This window comes from Lacerta agilis, chromosome 3 (assembly GCF_009819535.1).
Source record: "Lacerta agilis isolate rLacAgi1 chromosome 3, rLacAgi1.pri, whole genome shotgun sequence".
In the NCBI taxonomy this organism is placed as follows: Eukaryota; Metazoa; Chordata; class Lepidosauria; order Squamata; family Lacertidae; genus Lacerta; species Lacerta agilis.
In genome coordinates this window covers 26,733,448-26,755,930 of record NC_046314.1, presented here as the reverse complement: position 1 = coordinate 26,755,930, position 22,483 = coordinate 26,733,448, and the positions used below count along the sequence as shown (strand labels likewise).

Here is a 22,483-nt window from a genome sequence, read left to right as displayed (position 1 = left end):
TCAGGATGAGTGCTCAACAAACAGGCTGTCTGGAAGGGCCAAAATTATCTGCTGCCACCATTTCAATAGACTAAATGTGCCTAAACATTATATTTTTAAATGGCCATAGAGAAAGATAAGCTGAGTATTTTGCCTTGCCTACAAAAGCACTTTGCACTCAGTTAAAAGGAGCCAAAGCTGCTTTGAGCATGCACAGTCTGCTATGACACAAACCTACAGGGGACAAGTTTTTTTGCAGCGTGGAAATGCCCTGGAAGAAAGGCGAATGGGGAACTCTTAAGAACTGAATGGGATGTGTAACAGCCTTCAACTGTTACCCCCTCACAATAGGACACAAATTACTAAAACACGAAGGGTTGCTTCCTTCTCTTGAGCCATGAAACAAGCAGAGATATCCACAGCAATGCTATTGCCCGAGTGCTCTCTGGGGTATTACTCTCGAAACTGTACGCTTAAAATTGTTAACAGATCTGCCTGCAAGAAAGCATATTAATTATACTCGAGTGAATCCACAGAGAGGCGTAACCACACCACATCCCTAGGCTGTTTGCAGTCAGAAACTGGGAGTCAGCACACAGATCAGACGGTCTGAACATTTTTATCAAAGTGCCAGAGGCAGGCAGGCCTCTTCTGCACTTGATGAGCCATGCACTTGGCCGGGATATATTTGAACAACTTCACAAAGTATTTACAAAGCGTCATTCATTGACTGGGGAAGAAGCAGAGATCCAGTCAGATTCTGAACTTTTGAAGGCTTTAAAGCAAATATCTATGGAAAGAAATTGCAGTTGCCAAGTGGTTACAGCATCGTATGTGAAACCCCAGAAGGGGAAATTCATTTCCCTTTAAAAGCAGGGGGGGGAGCACCAATTCAAATGAGAAAAAGACAAGGAGGCAAACCCCAAAAATTCCCACGGGGAATGCACTGGTGAAGCAGCACCCCAGCAGGATGGAACTCCACCCCCCCAGACCCATCAGCTGACCTTAATACCCAGTGATGTCAGCTGACTGACAGGCAGGCAGGGTTTAGAGGGGAAACAGCCTCATGGTCCAACAATCTTGGTCTATGGGCTCAAGGTGTGTCCCCCCCCCCCCCCGTTTTTAAAAAGTAAAACATTCAAAAATATTGTTTTCTTTGAGGGCAGGAGACATTCATGTGCAGAAAGTGAAATGTTGCTTCTGTGAGGAAAAGCGGGTCTTATGTGGAAACATGCCAATTGCAATTATGTAATTTGGAGGGTGTGGGGGGGGGTACATACCCATCCACTCCTGCAATCCTGTGGTCCCTGTGATTTTTGTGGGTATATTCTGCAATATTCCATTGCTGCAGTAACCGTGCATTGGTGTTGGATTTCTACTGGACTATGCACACACCATTCTGCTTTAGCAGTTGTTCTGCGATGCTTCCCCCAATATTACTCCAGGGACTGTGTTCTAAATTACACACTTGAGGGTCAGAAGGGAAAGAGTTCTCACCAACCCTTCTTAGCACAGAAGTAATTGTCACTTTGCTGCTGGGAAACCCAGCCAGATGGACAGGGTATAAATAATAAAATTACATTATTATAATTTTACATTATATTATTATTATTATTATTATTACCGATGCAGAAAAGGTGATCCCTCATGAGATCTCCATCTCTATATGCTCTAGCCATTTTTTCTCCCATTTCATTGCTTGTTCCTAGCTGTCCAGTAAACCATGGATTGCTGGCTGCTGAGAAGAGAAGAGCCTAGGAGTGATGGTGACCCCAACCAATAAGTCACCCGCCTATTCCACATGAGAATAATGACTGAAAAGAGGCTGCCTGAATTAAAAGAAAATGCCTAAGCTGTTTTACATTGCCTCTGCTACAAGGAAACACTCTGCTCAAATCGGCCTCTTTTTCACAACAGCTAATCCATATAGAACAGATTTCGCCATTCCTCACTTGGTCATAAAGAATCAGATACTTACAAAATGTTTTACAAAGTGCCATCTGGTCGATTTATTTCATGCTAAAACTTGCGTTTCTCCTCATCGCCCGCTAAAAAGAATTTACACAAATGAGGGGACGACGACACCTGAAAAGCTCTGGACCGCCTTCTGAAACTTTTAAAAACAACACAGCTTTATGAAAAAATAAAATAAAATACCAGAACTTGTTCAACCACAAATTTAAGGAGAGAGGAAACAACTGTCCTTGTGGTTGATCTGGCTATTGTCCAAAATGTCTCGAAACAGCCCTGCGACTTGGCAGGGCGGGCGAGCAAAGGGGAGCCCCTCTCTCTCCACCTTCCTCACCTCTAATCCTTTCAGAGCAGCTCACAATGTACTTTAAGGGAGGACCGAAAGCCATGCACAGGATAAACCGACTGGTACACTTATTTATTGCAGCAGTCCAGTGAACTGGTGCCAGTTAAGACGTGTGTGCGCGTGTGTGCCCATGTGTGTGTGTGCATGCGTGCATGTGTTTAAGCCAGGGGGTGGGGAATCTGTTTGCTTCCCCTTTCCTCCAGAGGAAGCCAACCTACAACTTCCTTCCTCCCCAGCCAGCATGCCCAATGGTCAGGGAAGATGGGAGCTGGAAGGCCAAGTGAATCCCCTCTCCCGCACCCCAGCATCACCAACACCGGTGCTACATCCATCCCATTTCACTGGGGCCACGAAGTTGTGGGGTAGCATGCCCCTCCGTCCTTGGCAGGCTCCTTTCCACCAGTTGGGGTCGGAATCGTCCAGGATCCGAATGATATCTCCACGTCGGAAGCCCAGCTCGCACGGATCATGAGGCCGGAAGTCGAACAGCGCCCGCATGTAGGTAGGATACCGAGGGCCCTGCTCCATGTCTCGCAGGAGGATCACTTTGTCCCGGGAGACGGAGATCGTCCGATGGTGCTGCACCAGCTCGTTCAGAGAGTTGAAGGCGACCGCTCCGAGGAAGTAATGCCCGCTCAAGTCTCGGAAGACCCTGAAGTGCTGCACGTCGGACCCCGTCTTGACCGAGAGCGAGAAGCCGCCCGGAGAGCTCTCGCTCTCGCGGAGCATGAACGCGCCGTCGAGGCTCTGCCTGGACAACGCCTCGTCGGCGATATCTCGCGGGAGCTTGCCCCAAAACCAGGGGTGAGGCTTGAAGGCGATGCGATTCTCGGGGACGAGGCCCTCGCGCCCGCCCCGTTCCGCGTTGGCCCAGCGAGGCTCGTAATCTCTCTCCAAGACCTTCAGGAGGTCGCCCCGTCGGAAGCTGAGCTCGTCCCAGCCGCGGGCTTGGAAATCGTACTGGGCTACGGCTTCCATCCCCTGGAAGAAGAAAGTGGCTGTTGCCCCACTACGAAGCTGCTTCCCTTTTCTCCGACGGCGCTAGGATGGCCTCGCTTAAGGCGCTCTCAGGGTTCCCGGGCGCAATCGCGCGCCAACCCCGCGCCTTCCGCACTCAATCCGGTCTCAAGGCGTGCAGCTGTTTTGGAAGAAGATGGGGGCTCTGGGAGAGGGTTTTTAAAACCCTTTCCTCTACTAATAATCTTCCCCACCCTCTACTGCCACACATCCTCCCCCAAGCTGGGATGGTGGAAAAGGCGGAATGGAGAAAAACTTCTAAAGAAAAGTCAGCAGTAGTAATAAATAATGACAGCGGTTACATACACACGAGGATATTTTAGAAAGGAAATCTCTGCATCATCCACATTTTTATTAACTCTTCTTTTTAATCTTCTGTACAAAAACATAAATGCAACAATATATTTGTATAAAACATTTTTGTTCTTTAGCAAGGCAATTTCTGTGTGTGACTCGTCCCCTCAAGTAGGCTCTGTCTGAGTTCATGAGGACTTCCCACCAGCCAAGCAGGTTGCAGGATCACAGCCTAAAAGATTCTTGTCAGCAGGCTCTCTGAGGCTGCAATCCTAAACACAGTTGTTATGAGAGCCAGCCCTTATGAAGGTAGCAGGCCGCCTTTTGTGAGTTTTCTTCTTAAAGGGATCCATTCCAATTCACCCATCTCTCCGGCTTTTCCACCATCCCAGTTTGGGGCGGGTGGTGGGAGCAATTATTAACAGATGAAAGGGTTAAAATCCCTCTCAAAGAGGCCAGTGTTCTTTCAAGTAGCTGCCTGGGAGGGGGCTACCATGTAGTTTTGCTCTGAAAGTTGATCATAATAGCTCAACAGGAGCCATACAAGATGTTCCTGAGAAGCACACAAGAAGGTCATAGAACAGGGATGCAAGAGTCTGAGTTGACCTCCAAGTGATTGTGGACTACAACTCCCATCATCCCCTGACTATTAGCCAGTGTAAGTAATGCCCATCCTTGCTGTGATCAAGGTTGGGCAGATGCAAAAATCCAGAGGATTCTTGAAGCGTGGTTCTGCAAAGGAAGGATTCCTTTCAAATACGGCCCATGATGGAATTTTGGGTTGAACAAAATTAACAAAATAATGCTCATCCACAGACAGTGCTTGAAAGCTGAGATGTCGTGCATTGCTAGGCGTCGACACTGTTGCATGGCTGTTAGCATCTAACATACCTTTCGCCAACCTGATGCTCTCAAGGTATTTTGGATTACGATTCCCATGAGCCCTAGCCAGCCCTATTGTGTTGGCTGCAGCTGAAGGGAGTTAAGAGACCAAGATGGCCGTGACAGCTGGGGCTGATGGAAGTTATCAGTCCAAAACATCTGGAAGGATGACTTTGGACTGCAATGTCTGTCATTGTGATGATCAGGCTGACGTTCTAATTGCCTCCGGGGATGGGATATGCATTCATGCTGAGGATATTAAGTGTGTTTCAGTTTCTTAGCTACAATGACATCAAATGTTCTCATGAAGTTAGCTTTCTTTTCTTGAGGTAGGAAACAGAGCAACAAGGGTAGCCAGAATGCTTAATTTCCATGCACACCCTTCTCACTACCACATTTAACTGAGCACCATCAACCATTTGAGGCATTTGTCTTTAGGGTATAACTAGACTTGATACTAAATTCTTCTTTTGCATTTAACATGAGGGATTTTTAAAATATATAATGCAAATAGTATGAGGTGGGGAAGCTGATACAATTATGAGGGTTGACTCAGGTGTCGCTTGGCTGAAACCTTGGCTTTTAAACAACATTTTATAAGCCTGGGAACAAAGGCCATTGCAATGACAACATGGAATTGTTAAGAAGATATGTCTCGAGATTGAAATACCATGAAGATTTAGGGAGGGTTTAGAAGTAGATGTCCCATATAATTAGTGGAAGATTCTTGACTAAGTGTTGATTACATGCTTATTATTAAAGCATGCTAATTGAAGATTATCACTTGCCGTAAAATACCACATTAATTGTGGCATGTAAACACACAAGGCCTTCAGAAAGAATTTCTCTCCCACCTGCATCACTTCAAAGTTGTTTAGATAAACAACCTCTATCGTCTGGTTTTCCATATGCCAGATTACATTTAAATCACTACTCCCTGCTACTCACTTGGTAAATCTCTGTACTGTTACCAGCCACATGACAGGAGGATGCAGTCATGGAGAGAGTGCTTCAACCTGTTGAATGTTTGCCTGCTTAAAATACAGGACCTGCCTTTCTTTTTTTCACCTGGCAGGTGGAAGTGAACAAAAAAGTGCACGAAACATGCCACAATAAATGTGTTAGTCTTTAACCAAGACTTTTGAGTTGGTAGCATATTCTGTGGAAAGGCCCAGGGTCTGAAGTGACTTCAGCAAGGGACAAACTGAACCTGCATCCTTATATTGTAATACGTAGTAGTATTAGTACTGCTAGTACTGCAAGGTGCTGCTTTAATTAAAGGATCTCTACCTTCTCTAGTAAGATCAGTGTTTCCCAAACTTGGGTCTCCAGCTGTTGTTGGACTACAACTCCCATGATCCTTAGCTAGCAGGACCAGTGGTCAGGGATGATAGGAATTATAGTCCCAAAACAGGCCCAAGTTTGAAAATACTGCATTGGATGATCCACAGGGTCCCTTCCAACTCTGTGACTCTATGCCTTGAATAAATGTAGGTATGACTCACTTTGCTTCTTTCTGCATTTTCATAGATACTCAGAATTCAAAAGGAACACAAGGATGGACTGAAAATACTGGTAAGTCCCCAAACTTTCAATTGTATGTCATCCAGTTTTGTTAGCGACAGGAAAATGTGCTGGAAAGTGTGGGATAACACTTGCTTAACACAATGTCATAAAATCGCAGAATTGTAGAGCTGCAAGGGGCCCTAAGTGCCATTTAGTTCAACCCCCTGCAATGCAGGAATCTCAACTAAATCGTACATGACTGGTGCCCATCCAACCTCTGCTTAAAAACCTCCAAGGAAGGAGAGTCCATTGCCTCTTGTGGAAGTCTGTTCCAGTGTCTTAACAGTTCTTAATTGTCAGAAAGTTATTCCAGATGTTTAGTCAGAATCTCCTTTCTTGTAACTTGAATCCAGTGGTTCGGGTCATAGCCTCCGGAGCAGGAGAAAACATCTAACCTCCCCACAAATAAATCAAAGTCAATGCCCAATAAACAGGTTGTCTGGAAGTGACACTGCTTCCTTCTTTCCCAAGATGTCTGCTTTGCCAAATACATTTCCCTTTTACTCTTGAGAGCACATAAAGCTTCAATTGCAACATGTTTTACAATGATACTTTCAAAACTAGACTCTAGCTGATGCCCATTAATTATGACTAGATGAAACTGCATGAAAATGGCCAGGACTATTGGGTATTAATATTCTGGGGTGGGTCCAGAGTTCCTATGAGTAAAACTCAGCTCCCTGGGGAAAGCAATTTTGGCTGATTCCTCTTTTTTCTGCTGCTGCTGCTGCTGCTGCTGCTGCTGCTGTTGTTGTTGTTGTTCAGTCGTTCAGTCGTGTCCGACTCTTTGTGACCCCATGGACCAGAGCACGCCAGGCACACCTATCCTTCACTGCCTCCCGCAGTTTGGCCAAACTCATGTTAGTAGCTTCGAGAACACTGTCCAACCATCTCATCCTCTGTCGTCCCCTTCTCCTTGTGCCCTCCATCTTTCCCAACATCAGGGTCTTTTCCAGGGAGTCTTCTCTTCTCATGAGGTGGCCAAAGTACTGGAGCCTCAACTTCAGGATCTGTCCTTCTAGTGAGCACCCAGGGCTGATTTCTTTAAGAATGGATAGGTTTGATCTTCTTGCAGTCCATGGGACTCTCAAGAGTCTCCTCCAGCACCATAATGGAACCCCTATGAAAAACTTCTTCCAGAAATGAAACGGGATCTTCCATTTGCTATAAGCATGTCCTGCTATAAGGTCTTCTAATCACTTAATCGCACAGTTGCTTCAAAAGGCTATTTAAACAAGTACAGTAGTTAAAATAAACCACAGTTAACATCTTTGTTCTGGAATCGGTAAGGGGGGGTGTAGACAGAGTTATGCAACAGAGGGGTTGCTATGGCAATTCCTCTCCGAAGAAGAGCAGGATAATTAAAACATAACAAATCCCACAGAATATGTCAGTTCCTTTGCCACCTAACGTACGCTGCTTCGCCCTTCTAGGGCAGTGCTCGGGTCTTATGGCACAATTCCCTTTTCCGTCCAATGAATGAGCACTTCTCTCTCGTTTGGTGTGCGCAGTCTGCAAGTCATCCCTCGTAGCATCACTGTTGTTTTTACATTACAAGCATTACATTTTCCAAGGCGATGAGGTGAAATGGTAATAGCCTCAGACTGGGACAATGGAGTACTCCCTCCGATAGTTCATTTATTAGTACACAGTGTGGCAGAAACTAAGCCAGTGGTGGGAATGCTCCAGGATCCTTTTAAGAGAAAAACTGTATGTGGGGAGACACCAGTAAGCTCCCATTCTAGCAAGCCCCTTCTGTTTCTCAAGCCACCTTTCTTTCCTTAGGCTTCAAGTGTTAGGTTTCGGGCTGTGTGACTCTTACTATCCAGAACTGAAGCACATCACCCCTGCATTTAAATCAGGAAACACTGGTGAATGGCTGGTCCACAGCACCTTTCTATTTTACTATTTAAAACACTCACTTTACATCCTTAAGATATCATTGACTTCCCTTCTTCCCTTACCATGGTTCATTTTACATATCACAAATCCCTGCATATTTTACAAAAACTATACTATTCAGTATTCCATTACTGCATCCATCAAAACTTGTTTGCACTGTTGAATTTATCTTAATGCTGCCAGCATTTTCAGCTGTACACAATTATTTCCCAAATAATCAATAAACATTTTCCAATCTTCTTTAAACATATGTTCTTCTTGTTCTCTTATTCTATATGTTAAGTCTGCAAGTTGTGCATATTCTGTCAATTTAAGTTGCCATTCCTCTTTTGTTGGGATCTCGCTTGTTTTCCATTTTGGGGCTAACAAAATTCGGGCTGCAGTAGTGGCATACATAAATAACCTTTTTTGACACCTAGGAATTTGAGTCTGAATTTTCCCCAACAGAAAGGACTCTGGGTTTTTTTTGGGGGGGGGGGTCCTTTTTCCAATTCATTATGGATCATTTCCCAATACTCTTTTACTCTGTTACAAGTCCACCACATATGAAATAACGTTCCCTCCACTTCTTTACATCTCCATCTTAGCAAGCCTACTCGGAATTAAATGCCATCTGCGAATCATTTTCAAGTCGTTCTCCTTCAAAGAATAACATGCTGTAAACCTCAAGTCACTTTTCCAGAGTTTTCCCCAGAGGTTAAAATCTATATTGTGCCCTATATACACACTATACATTTAAAGCATTATCATACCACTTTAACAGCCAAAGCTTCCCTCAAAGAATCCCGGGAACTGTGGCATGTTAAGGGGGTTGTTTGGAGACCTCATCCCCCTCAAAGAGATGCAGTTCCCAGAGAGGCTTAACAATCAACCCCTCTGATCACTGAACTCAGGGAATTGTAGCTCTGGGAATGGAATAGGGGTGTGCTAACAACTCTCAGCACCCTTAACAAACTCCACCTTCCAGAATTATTCGAGGGGAGCTGTGACTGTTTAAAGAGGCATGATACTGCTTTAAGTGCAGATGGGGCTAGATTTCAGCAGTTAAAGTAAATGGGAGTACAGGCTAATTTAGCAATCCAAAAGTCAGGGAACTGGCCGAAGGGCAGATATGCTACGAATCCTGCCACAGTGGGGGGGGGGGTGCTGCCTTGGGAAATGAAACTTATCACCATGGAAGGTGTGGAGACACCCACAGTAGCCTTAGCAACCCCATTCTCAGCAGACAATACAGAGACAGTTCCCGTTTTGGGTGGAAACCATGCCCATGGCTACCCAGGCACCCAAATATACACCAGACCTGCCCTCTACTGCAAATCAGCATTAAATAAAAGAAACCGTGGTGGCAATGGCACCACAACTGCACAGAGATTTCCCACCCACACTGTCACAACCCTGAGATTAAGAGTCTCAAGCTCTACTGACTGAGCGATTCACAGGGCTCAGTTGGCTTTTAAGTCTCTGCTAGAAATCTGCATATTATCATCAAGACTATATTTAGAAAACAATGCAAATTATTTGTCAGAAAATAAAGTTTAGAATAGGTTGCCATTATTTAGCCTGGGTGGGTAACCCAGGTGTCATTGTGAAGGATAACAGAGTTTAAAGAGTTAACAGCTCTGCTCTGGCCACTGGGTGGGGCTGTTCCCAGTTGACAGTTGGAAACAGTTACTGGTTTCTTTTGGCCAGGAGAAAGCAATGTCAGAAAGCTCTCCTGGAAGTATATTATGTTATTAATAAACGTTAACAGTTTGGAATAAACTATGACAGCGTTGTATTGCTGAGAACTTTTCACACAGAGAGGCTGCGAAACGCTGCGGTTAAAGGCTGCTGAGATAGAAGAAACTCTGCTACGTTTTATGAACCAGCAAACGGAGAGACGCAGGAGAAACATGAGGGCGACATTTTTAGGTTCCAGTTTTCAATCTTTATTAAAAAACTTTCACAGTCATTGCACTAGAGTTCCCATCAGCTCCAGCCAGCATGGTCAATGGTTAGGCATGAGGGGAGTTGTAGTCCTAAATAAAATAAAATAAAAAAATAAGGAGGGTCACAGACTCCTCATCCCTGATTTAATCTCAGGCCCAGGATGATCCCAGCCAACTCATAATTTCCCAGAGCCATTTTTATTATTATAATACTCCCCTGTTTTCACTTCAGCATTGGTCAATTCCATTGACGCAATCTTCTCTTGAAAAGCAAAGAATAGCATTACATGGTGCAAAGCGTATCTTCATAATTACCCACTAGGCGCAATGGGTTTTTGCATCTCCAGTGTCTCTTAATATGACTAGATATCACACGCCGCAACCAAACATCCGGGAGGCTGGCAGGTACTGTGCAAATGATTGGAACACTTTGATTAAAGAGTAGCTCTCAGGAAGCTACTGCAGTTTTATTGCAAAACAAATAATGGGTTTTGTAGTTGTTATTTATCAGAATTAAATTTATCTTGCTGCATACATTTTGGCATTTTTGGCCAATTAAAATGTTGAGGCAGATCACAACTGACAAGGAAACTTAACGTGGCTTGATGTGTTTTAGCCATTTTCTGAATTGTCGTTATGACGGTGGTTGGATTTGCTACATGTGTGTGATGAAATGGCTTGTTGATGTCCTTCTTCCACTGGTAATGAATGGGTCCTGAACTAAATTTCACAAGAAACTATAATCATGCTTTTTATTCAGAATGCATGTTGGCATTGGCTCTGCCGCTGCATCGTAAATCATAGGCAAAAGACAAATTGCTTTGCACTCCACTGATGGCTGGAAACATATAAAAGATGGAAGGCTCGTAACTGAAGACTGCTTCAAACATATTTCCTCCCCACCCCCACTCTTGTGGGTGTATGCAAAGTGGGTAAATGTTATGTATTCAGTGATCCATGTTTGCCTGAGCCTGAGTCTGGACTAAGGATTCTGAGCTCCTGTGTTATGATTCGATAAACAGAACACTGCAGGATTTGAGCCTCTGCCATTGGCCCTTGAACTCTGAGTCATGATTTGCAGCTTGGAAGTTTAGACAGCCAATCACGTTGAGAGTGGGAGTGGCCCAAGCTTTTGGGAATTTATATAAGCAGTTGCTTTGCCCCGGTTTCCCAGTTATGTAGTTCAATAAAGGTTCTTGCTGTTATTGCTGTGTCTTGCCTTGTGGGAACCCACCTGTTGTTGTTGTTGTTGTTGTTGTTTAGTTGTGTCCGACTCTTCATGACCCCATGGACCAGAGCATGCCAGGCACTCCTGTCTTCCACTGCCTCCCACAGTTTGGTCAAACTCATGTTGGTAGCTTCGAGAACACTGTCCAACCATCTCGTCCTCTGTCGTCCCCTTCTCCTTGTGCCCTCCATCTTTCCCAACATCAGGGTCTTTTCCAGGGAATCTTCTCTTCTCATGAGGTGGCCAAAGTATTGGAGCCCCAGCTTCAGGATCTGTCCTTCCAGTGAGCACTCAGGGCTGATTTCCTTCAGAATGGATAGGTTTGATTTTCTTGCAGTCCATGGGACTCTCAAGTGTCTCCTCCAGCACCATAATTCAAAAGCATCAATTCTTCGGCGATCAGCCTTCTTTATGGTCCAACTCTCACTTCCATACATCACTACTGAGAAAACCATAGCTTTAACTATATGGACCTTTGTCGGCAAGGTGATGTCTCTGCTTTTTAAGATGCTGTCTAGGTTTGTCATTGCTTTCTTCCCAAGAAGCAGGTGTCTTTTAATTTCGTGACTGCTGTCACCATCTGCAGTGATCATGGAACCCAAGAAAGTAAAATCTCTCACTGCCTCCATTTCTTCCCCTTCTATTTGCCAGGAGGTGATGGGACCAGTGGCCATGATCTTAGTTTTTTTTATGTTGAGCTTCAGACCATATTTTGCGCTCTCCTCTTACACCCTCATTAAAAGGTTCTTTAATTCCTCCTCACTTTCTGCCATCAATGTTGTGTCATCAGCATATCTGAGGTTATTGATATTTCTTCCAGCAATCTTAATTCCGGCTTGGGATTCATCAAGTCCAGCCTTTCGCATGATGAATTCCGCATATAAGTAAAATAGGCAGGGAGACAATATACAGCCTTGTCGTATTCCTTTCCCAATTTTGAACCAATCAGTTATTCCATATCCAGTTCTAACTGTAACTTCTTGTCCCACATAGATATTTCTCAGGAGACAGATGAGGTGCATGGGCAGGACTCATTCAATGAATACTGCAGAGTGTATTTTTGTACATTTATTCACTAATATTTGCATTTTATACACACTGCTTGGTTGGAAAACTGCATCATAAAATTAAGAGAGGTATGAATTTTGAAGGATTTGGGTTAGCGTATTGATTTGAAAAAGTGCAAATTTTGCATTTTCTAATTGAAATGCAAACAAAATCAATTTTGTCCCCCATCCCTAGTTCCCCACCATGTTAGCAACCCTTCCCCCTCCAATCATCCAGACTTTACTTATGATTCAAAGCAAAAATTTGGCTACTGCCACACCATAAATTTAAAGCACTATTATACCACTTTAATAGTCATGGCTTCCCCCAAAGCATTATGGGAACTGTAGTTTATTAAGGGAAATGAGAGTTGTTAAGATACCCTTTTCCCCACACAGAGGTACAATTCCCAGTGTACCCTGGGAAGAGGGACTGGTTGTTAAGCCATTCTAAGAATTGTAACTCTTTGAAGGGAATAGGGATCTCCTACTTAAAAATACGAGATAGATCTAGAATGTGTAGAAAAAATACACCTATTCAGTCTCCATTGATTCGAGAATAAAATGTATTGTGTACACAGTAAACCGTAGCTCGAAGGCTCACCACAGTTTGTCCAGGTTTTGACATAATGCTAAACTGTGATTAGTTCGGAAAACAGAAGCAAAACCTTGCAATCTCCTTTTCACAGCCCGCCCAGAGAAAGAGAGGGGAGCAGGAGTGCACAAGCCTAGACTGGCCTAGCTTCATTCATGTCATGATAAATTATAATTTATAGTTACGCCCAGATGCATCCCAAGAGTCACTGAAAGGAATGCCTTAAAGGAGTGATACCAGGATTCACTTGGCATCCCAAAGATCAGAAGGGAGCAACCAGATGGAAGCAGATTCCCTCTGGTTTCATTAGCTGATTCCTCAAGATCCGTAAAGACTATTTGAGTGGTAGCCAACTAAGTCATACACAGAGTACACTTATTGACATCAATGGGCTTAAGTTTAATCCTTTGGTTTCAGCAGATATTTTCCAAGGGTGACTAACATTGGTTATCACTAGGCCTACTTGTTCTGAAAGCTGGCTTCTTTTCAAAATCCCATTCCCTGACTGGATGACTACTGGTGTAGAAGGCAGTATCTCAATTTCCTGTCTTTAACCTCGCCATTTGCCAAAAGTAGTGTTTCTTTTCAAAGACGAACAGCATTTCAGCCTTATAAGCATTATCTTTGTATGTTATGCACAATGACGTTTTGCTCATATATTGCTCCAAATTTTCTATCCATACCAACACAGTCAGTTCGAAACTGAAGGAAAGCCTTCCCCTGAAATGTATACAGCATAGCTGTCAAGTTTCGGATTTGGAAATAAGGGATCAGCAGCCTCACCTATCCCGGGTACAGTCACATGGCAGTGGTGGGCGGAGCCAGAAGCAAAATTGGGCGGCACTGGTGTGAACGCGTGCAGTAGGCTTACTGTATTTTGGAAACGCTGCTCGTGGGCTACGACGCCTGTAAGCGCGGGAAATGGCTCCCGCTTGCTTTGAGGCTGCAAGGAGGCAAGGTCTTCCCAGTCCCTGGCCAGCAGGGGGTGGGAGAGGAGCTGCTTCCTTTGAAAAAAACGGGAAATTAAAGGGATATAAAAAATAAGGGATAGCAGCGGGAAACTGCTTGAAATAAGGGAGATTCCCAGGGAAAACGGGATACTTGACAGCACTGGTATACAGTGGTACCTTGGTTCTCGAACTTAATCCGTTCCGGGATTCCATTCGACTCCCAAAACCATTCAAAAACCAAGGTGTGGCTTATGATTGGCTGCAGGATCTTCCTGCACTCAGTTGGAAGCTCTGTCAGACATTTCGCTTCCGAAAAGCGTTCGCAAACTGAAACACTTACTTCCGGGTTTGCAGCATTTGGGAGCCAATTTGTTCGACAACTAAGCCGTTCAGGAACCAAGGTACCACTGTATAACTGGTGTTTTCTTTGGCTGTGTCAGCAGTGTCATTAATTCTAGAAATCAAGTTATAGGAAGACCCTGCAATAAGACTTCAGAGGAGTAGGCTTGATGAACCAAAGCTTATTGAATCAATGTTTTAAATTTTGTTCTTTTGTAGTAAACTATGGATTTGAAAATATTGCAACATCTGATGTCACTGGTCTATTATGTTTTTCCTTAAGTTTCTTGGTAGGTAGGTGATTTTGGTCTTTTCTAGGAAATCTATGGGTTTTCTCTTGCTACCTTTAATTTCTCCTTACGCATAAGCCATGTTACATACAAGCATGGCTGCATTTCAAAGCTATCCTACCAAAGAACAAGGCCTCCTTCTTCACCGTCTCTCCTGTATGGCGAGATTTCAACAGCCATTTTTGCAGTTCTTTCATTGCTTCTGCAATAAGTCAAAAGCAGAGTTGTTTTCTTAATGGCAGCAATTTGTGCAGATGGTGTGATGGATGGGGAGACCACACAACAGGATAATGTCAAACTGATATGAATATAAATATTGTGTAAACATATTGCATAAGAAAGCAATTGGTTGTTCCTAGCACAAGTCCAAATGGAGGCCCTCTCACATTTCTCTGGGTATTCCTCCCACCCAGGAAAGCTGGAGGTGGGAAGAGAAAACAGATGTTAACTACAGATCAGGAAAGGGTTTCAAACTATGACAATGCAAGCCTGGATCAGGAAGCTCCTGTGTATGATAGATCCCAGCCTCAAGTTTCAATCTGGACATTAAAATAAATTAATTAAAAAGCACTGCTGTAAGCTGAGGAAGACTCTCCGCAGTACTGAGATATGACCTCATTCAGAAAATGAAAATGTCTTGCTGAACAATTTACTGGCTGTTATCCAAATCCAAGAAGAAGAAGAAGAAGAAGAAGAAGAAGAAGAAGAAGAAGAAGAAGAAGAAGAAGAAGACCATCACTCAAAAACATCATCATGACTAAAGTGGTTTGCTATAAATTTCCCTGCAGGCAAGCAAAACATAGCTATTGTTCCTTAAGAGCTACCTTAGCTGGCCTCTGATTGGTATCAGTACTTTATCCCAAGTCAGCGATTAAGGATAACAAAATTCAAGGTGCATGAAAAGTAATCTGCATTTGAGACATGTGCATAATCCAAAGGGTGGGGGAAATGCAGGTCTGGGGGAGAAGTGCAGCGCCAGAAGCGGTTTAGTCATGCTGGCCACATGACCTAGACCAGACATGTCCAAGGCGTTGATCGTGATGTATCAGTCGATCCTGGGATGAATTCTGGTCAATCACCACACCCCTTCTGCTGTAGAGGTGCCTGAGCAGCCACCATCTCATCCTGAGCTCGTGCAGGAGGGGCTGTTTTGACGCTGCGTGCCTGCCTACACCTGCCCCGTTGGTGCACACACCCTGCACCCAGCCCTGCCATGGCGGGGGGAAGCAGCCAGCATCGAGGGAAGTGGGCGGCAGGCACCCACCTGCCCTCCACCCATTTCTGCACCCTTGGTAGAAACAGCCAGCAGTGCATGCCCACTCACCCTGCACCCATCCCTGGGTGGTAGATTACTGCCAGTTTTTATATTGGATTGTAGATCACAGCCTACTTCAAGTTGGACATGCCTGTGGCAGTGTTCTGTGGAGAACACCAGCTCTCTCCTTGACTTGGAGCGAGATGAGCGCCGCACCCCATAGTTGCCTTTGACTGGACTTAACTGTCCAGGGGTCCTTTACCTTTTACATGCATCCCTCCAGCCCTCTTTACCTGGCCTTTGTCTCCTTAGGCCATATCCTCACCCCACCCCTGCCCTTCACTGCTTTATATTCTTGAAGGGTTCCACCCCCCCCCCGACTAGAATATGCCCTTGAACGCCAATCATGCTTCCTCCATGGAGGGTGGAGAGAGGTGAGCACATTTGCCTCCATGTCCCCACCCATTTACAGGTGGCAAATTGTTAGAGAAGGAAGGAAGAAATCCAGGGGAAATCAACCTGTAGGAATCCTGCTCACCATAACAACCTGGAAAACAGATGTTTTCCAGTGCAGGCTTGGGTGCACAACAGAACAGGCTATTAACATTCAACTGCAGAAGCAATTTGGGCAGAAGATAATGACAGCAACAAGTTAAGGCAATTCCAGGGGAGGATTACTGCCAACAGACCAAGGAGAAATGTCAAAGCATTCATAAGAGATGCAAAGACTCCTGAGAGATGCATCACTAATCTTGACTCACTGTGGGTGTTTTATTCTAGGGATTAAGGTAGGATTTCAAACCCCTTCCCCCCCCCCCCCCCGTCTTCTGCATTAGTCATCACCCTCCTGCTCCCTGAAGGAACTCTGCCCCTTCTCCCCTGCCTACTTACATCTGTATACTTGGGACTCCCTCCCAGAACACCGAAATCTCTTGTTCCTTTCATATCTGGCACTATTTTCCGGTGGGATTCAATCACATCTCGGCAAATTTAGGCTGCTCAGTTAAAGCTGATTGGGAGCTCTTGTGCAACAAACCCCAATCCCCGCAAAGAACTGACTTTTTGCAAGAAGGAAAGTGATTGGGGAATGGACTGCAAAACGTGGCGATAACATTCACTTGATAACAAGCAAATTGAGATGCATGCTTAATAGTACTGTCTAACAAACCAGGCTGCATGCTCCTTAAACAGGCTTTCCGTAAGTAACCTGGAACAAAGTTTTTTTGGGGGGGAGTGACATCATTCCTTGGCCATGCTAACTGGGGCTGGTGGGATCTACAGTTGATAACAACACACAGGCACCCCATCTTTGGCCTAAGCACACAAAATTCAATTTGCTCATGCTAATCCCTTGTCACCCTTGCCCCCCTGAATCTTCCCCTCCCTCAGTTATTGTACACTCACCAACTCCCACACAATATCAATTTGGATCGTACATGGTTTGGGTCAGGGATCTGGCTTTTAATTATATAATCCTGCAAACACCCTATGTACACTGATAAAAGGAAAATAAGATACCATCACAGACACATTGGAACTTGTAACTTTTGCTCTTGGCATCCGTCTGTCTCATGAGACAATGGAGTGCACCTCTGGGGGGGTGAAGTCAGACCACTGTATTAAGCAGCAGCAAAGTGGCCTCCCCCCCTCCCGGGCGCAAGCCTGGGCTGTTTGTGTGGAGGTCCTAGGCTGCCTAGACAATAAGACCCCCTCCTCAGCCTCACTGATGTGGTCCAAAGGCACCAGCTCGGCTGAAGGAGTTGCCAGAAGGAGGCATGCAAGGTGCCATCTAACCGCCTGAGGGTCTCCACTCTGGATTTGTGTAGGGTTTACTCCATAGCCTTTTCTTCTCCTGAAGAAAGGCAGCAGATGTTTAGAATCAGAGTTTTTCTTTTTCTAGATTGACTACCTTCCCAGGCTGACAAGCCCAATATGGCCCTCACTTCCCTCTACAGCATGTGCAGAAACTGCCTTCTTGACTATTGGACTAGCTATCGGTCTCCTCTGCTCAATCTGCTGGAGCCCGTCTTTGCATGCAGGCGACTTTCCTAATTCACAGAGGGTTTGAGACCCATTGGCTACACTCACCTAGTTTAGCCAGCTATTTTAAGTCATTCCTGGGGTGTGGCTGCTTTCGCATGTTGGCAGCTTCCAGGAGGCACAGGGGAGAGCTGAGTGCCAGTTGGGGACCAAAGGTGGACAACCCCATCCCTTTTAACACTAGTCCGGCATCCTGTTTTCCAGTGGCCAAACTTAGGTGCTTATGGGATGGCCTCACATGGGACCAGAGAACAACAGCCCTTAACATTAATTCCAAGACAAAATCGAAAATTCTTTCTAGTAGCACCTTAGAGACCAACTGAGTTTGTTCCTGGTATGAGCTTTCGTGTGCATGCACACTTCTTCAGATACCAGATACCTTTTAACACTATAAGTGTAAATCCCCCTTTTTACTTTTAGCATTCCAGAAGCTAGAGCAACTGCAGCCCAGGTTTTACTTGGGGCTCATCTGCTTCTCCCCAGGGGTGGGGGGGCGGTCTTCATTCACATGTTATATGCTAGGAATGTGCAACCTATGTACCTGTATGCACAAATAAATAAGCTGTACATTTATAGTTGTTCACATGTAGTCTTCAACAAGTATTTTTAATAAGTTTAATAACTTCCCACTTCTGCTCTCCCAAAGCTATTTTCAAAACTATGTATTCAAAGAAGAAAGGGGGAAAGGTGTGGTTTTTATGATGAGCTAGCTGATACATTCCTGCCAAATGTCTTGCTGTAAAACAACAAAGCTTAGCAAGTGAAAGCAGATTGTTTTCATTATCCAAGTGTGCTTATCTATGCAACGGTTTTATCGATCTATTATCCCACCCTTCATTCAAGGAGCATGGTGGGGTGGGGCTGGAGTTCATGGGGCTGCCCCCCATTTTATCACCACAACTGGTATGCTAGGTTGAGACACAGTGCCTTGCCCCCAAATCATCCAGCAAACTTAATAGCTGAGGAATAATTTGAAACCCAGTAATTTATTCATTTATTTCATTGATATTCCACCTTTCCTCCACACAGCACATTACTTGGCTTAGAGTTTGGAAAGAACTTGCCTTCATCCTCTCTGTTTGTTTCTAAGCAGATCTCACATATAGTCGTGGTGGGTTTTTTCTTTCTTCCTTCCATTTTACACCAGTGAACTCTTTGCCCCAGGTGCCAAGGAGCTGCTGTTGTTTACTCAACTGTGTTCTCAGCTCCCAGCTACTGACCTCCAACGACTCTCTCCCACTATTGCTGGAATCCTTTGCTTGTTGACTGTTATTTTCTCTTACACCAGGAGACCTCAGGCCTCAAGTGCAGCACTCCAAGGCTATCTGTCAAGCACTCAGGACTCTCCCTAGCCACACCCTCTCTCACCTTAGGACATGCTCCTAACCAGTGCTGCTTCACAAGTGTTTTTCCTCCCCTGGCTGAAATGTGTATTTGAACCCTGATAATGCCTCTTACTTGCCTGGAAAGGTGTGTGAGTGTGTTTAGAAACTAGCCTGATGGACTGAGATAAAATGTATGTTCATTGCTTGGCCCACTTTCCCCTCAGGCCCTGCCCACCACTGCCATGCCCCACCCCAAAGGGAGTCTGGCCCTTGGAGTGAAAATGCCCCCCCCACTCTATAGTGTCAGATGCTTTGTCCTCTCATCACCTCTTGCACTTCTTGAGCAACAGTTCGGTCCGTAGAGGCACGAGACACTTACTGTCAGGGTCATGGGTTCAAGCCCTACGTTGGGCAAAAAGATTCCTGCATTGCAAGGGGTTGGACTAGATGACCCTCGTGGTCCCTCCCAACTCTACAATTCTAACAGCAGAAGTGTGTGGAAAATCACCCAAATCTGCTGCTGGCAGTAAACATGACATTATGAAAACTTGAACATACTCAGGAGGGGGCAGGATCCTCACCAATCTTGATAAATTCTTAGACTTTAAAATATTTCTGCCCTTTCAGTGACACATCAAACATCATGGGGCAGAAGGAAAAGGCAAAAGCCTTTCAGCAGGAATAAAGGTTGTCTTGTTGCATAAAATATAGAACAAAGGCCTGTGAGATAATCCACACAATCAGCTGCAATAACTGTGAATCATTGTTTCTATGGGAAATAGTGGCAGAGGAGACTGCAGTGTGTAGGAAACACATTAGCTGTGTTACATCATCCCATTAGAATGAACACAGATAAAGTAATATACCAGCTTGGCATGCTGCACATATAAGGGCATCTGAAGCCCTGTGAGTAACAAGGGAGTGCTTGTAACGTGAGATGCTGTCAGGGATGAGGTTTGTGCAGTTATAACATCTCTTCGAGGAAAAGGTGGGATTCACTTCTAGATTAAAGTGAGCAAAGCGTTGCTTTGAATCAAAGTGTGAAAATATATTTTGACAAATGTCAAAAAGCAACTAGGGAAGATTCTCTTGCCATTTATGTCAATGTTAAAACCCATATCGATTTCAATAGGAGCTTGTACTAGATCTGGCTCTGCTTCTTTAAGGTGCTAGGAAGATCTTTTGTTGTTTTAAAGTGTACATCAGTTGTTTCAGGCTCATAAATGACACATGGAAAAGTACTGAACATCCCTTTTCCTGGGATTTTCAACAGACTTGTATGTGTGCTAGCTCAGCATAGAATAGGGAGGGATATAGTTGTAACATCAAGGACAGTCACCTCATTTCCAAACTGGGTGCGAGCTCCTTTGCTGAGATATTATCAGGGACACTTGGGAGTGGTGTCTTGGGAATTACAGGCAGAATGTGCCTGTACTTGTCTTGATTTCTGTGGCCTCAGGAGTGAAAGGAAGCCCTATCGGAACAGGTGGCAAACCTATGCTAGTTACATATGCAATACTGTAAGTTGAGCCAGAAGTTCCTAAACACAAACAATACGACCCTGTGATGTATCAACACTATTAAATGGAAATACTTTTGAAGTAGTATCTTGGAATTCATTATGAAATGCAGGTGGCAGCAGCAACCCTTATTCTTCACTAAGGCTAACACGTGTACCTGAACAGGAATCTCTTTTATCTAATGCCACAGTCTTGATCTGTACTGGGTCCCTACATGGGTGCTAGTTGTAGAAACTTTAAATGTATGCATCTCCTTCACAGTGCTTAGTCTGGCCTTAAGAGCAACAGCACAAAAGTTTTTCCCACTCCCTCAGCAATTCTCACACTGAAAGTTGTAATGGATTGGGAGAAGCGGCGCCCGTTCCACCACATGGGTCTGAAACTTAGAACCAATTAAGGTGTTGGGGTGCAGGCACTCTCACCATAGCATGTCCTCCTCAAATAGGCATGATGAAATATGTTCTCACAAACAGGTGGGAACGGGCACAAGCAATGGATATTTAGAATCCCCTCCATGGGACTGCAAGTAATTAGTGGCACTTTTGATCCACAGACCTTCATACAGGCTTGATCTAGGAGTTCCAGTTGCCATAGAGAACATAGAAGTTTGCTCCCAAGTAATTGGATAGGTAGACAGTCATTCTCAGAAGGTGCAAGATCCTGCAACATTTACAATGAGTTTGTTCTTCCTCCATACTTCCCTAGTGTGACTTGCCAGTGAACTACAGTACATAATTTCATTATGCCATTCTCTGTTCTCTGCCAAAACCCATGCTATGTGAAGACCAAGCTAACATAAAAGAGGGAAATGACTGATTTAATGGTGCCTGATTCCTCCCCTCCAAAAAAAAACCCTGCTACTTGACAGAGTATGGTCTCAAAATATAGATCTTTTCCCCTTGCAGAGCTAAAAGTAAGCTGACTTTTCATGACTGAAATTTTGTCATAGCTCTCAGCGATGAATGCTCAGTTGACTGAGCACAGCTCATTCGGTCTTGCTGCTATCAAGCTACTTTGAAAAGAGGTGAGTGGGACTCACACTCATATTTAAATGCGAAAAAATTAGCTGAGTAAAAGCTGTTACCATCTTACCCACATCTTTTATTTTGTGCCACCAACCAAAGAATAGACTATTTGCAATGGAACCTCTGCATTTCACAACTCAGAGCAATGCCTAGTAGTAATTGCTAACCCTTTGGACTTCTTCAGACAGACATTCCCTCCTCCTGAATTGAGAAGTCAACAAAATTCTCCCTCTTGTTCCTGTTGGTACCTTTCTGATCTGCAGAATACACAAAAGTGGAGCTTCTAATATTGTGTTTTAAAACGACTCCCAAGTATTTTGTAGTGATTTGACCCCACTTGACTTTGCCTTTCAATTTCACTTTTTACCAGTTACCTCATTTGCGGGAACTTTTCTTCTTTACATGTAAATTTAAATGCTCTATGGTCACTATACTCCCAGCCTGTTCAACAACACATCTTGCACCAGATCCTAGGTGCCGCTCAAGATTTAGACCAGAATGCCACCGCTCTAGTGGTTTCTGTGACCAACTGTTCTAGAGCAGGATCATTTAGGATATCAAGAAATTTTACCTCTTCGTTGGGACTGGAACACATATGAAGCCAGTCTATTTGAAGGTAGCTGATGTTACCTATTACTATGACATTTCCTCTTTTTACAGGTAGGTAGCCGTGTTGGTCTGCCATAGTCAAAACAAAATAAAAAATAAAAAAATCCTTCCAGTAGCACCTTAGAGACCAACTAAGTTTGTTCTTGGTATGAGCTTTCGTGTGCATGCACACTTCTTCAGATACACTGAAACAGAAGTCACCAGACCCTTATATATAGTGAGAGAGTTGGGAGGGGTATTACTCAGAAGGGTGGTGGGAATGAGTGATCAGCTGATAGGTGTGGAAAACCTGTTGATGACTGTTAACGATTGCAATTGGTCTTACAGGAAAAAGCAAGGGGTGAGATGGCTAAAGATAGCTTTGTCGTGTATAACG

General features: G+C 44.4%; 1 protein-coding gene across 1 annotated transcript; it reads right to left on the bottom strand.

Annotated features, from left to right (window-relative positions):
- Positions 1-1,951: 1,951 nt before the first annotated feature.
- On the bottom strand, positions 1,952-3,469 carry LOC117044600 (growth factor receptor-bound protein 2-like). The gene has a single exon (XM_033145410.1). It carries the CDS (start codon positions 3,272-3,274, stop codon positions 2,549-2,551), a length of 726 nt encoding a protein of 241 aa, XP_033001301.1. The 5' UTR covers positions 3,275-3,469; the 3' UTR covers positions 1,952-2,548.
- Between the last annotated feature and the right edge of the window lie 19,014 nt (positions 3,470-22,483).

Bases quoted from the DNA above. Each gene is read 5' to 3' on its own strand.
- LOC117044600 (XM_033145410.1), bottom strand. From the start codon at position 3,274: ATGGAAGCCGTAGCCCAGTACGATTTCCAAGCCCGCGGCTGGGACGAG.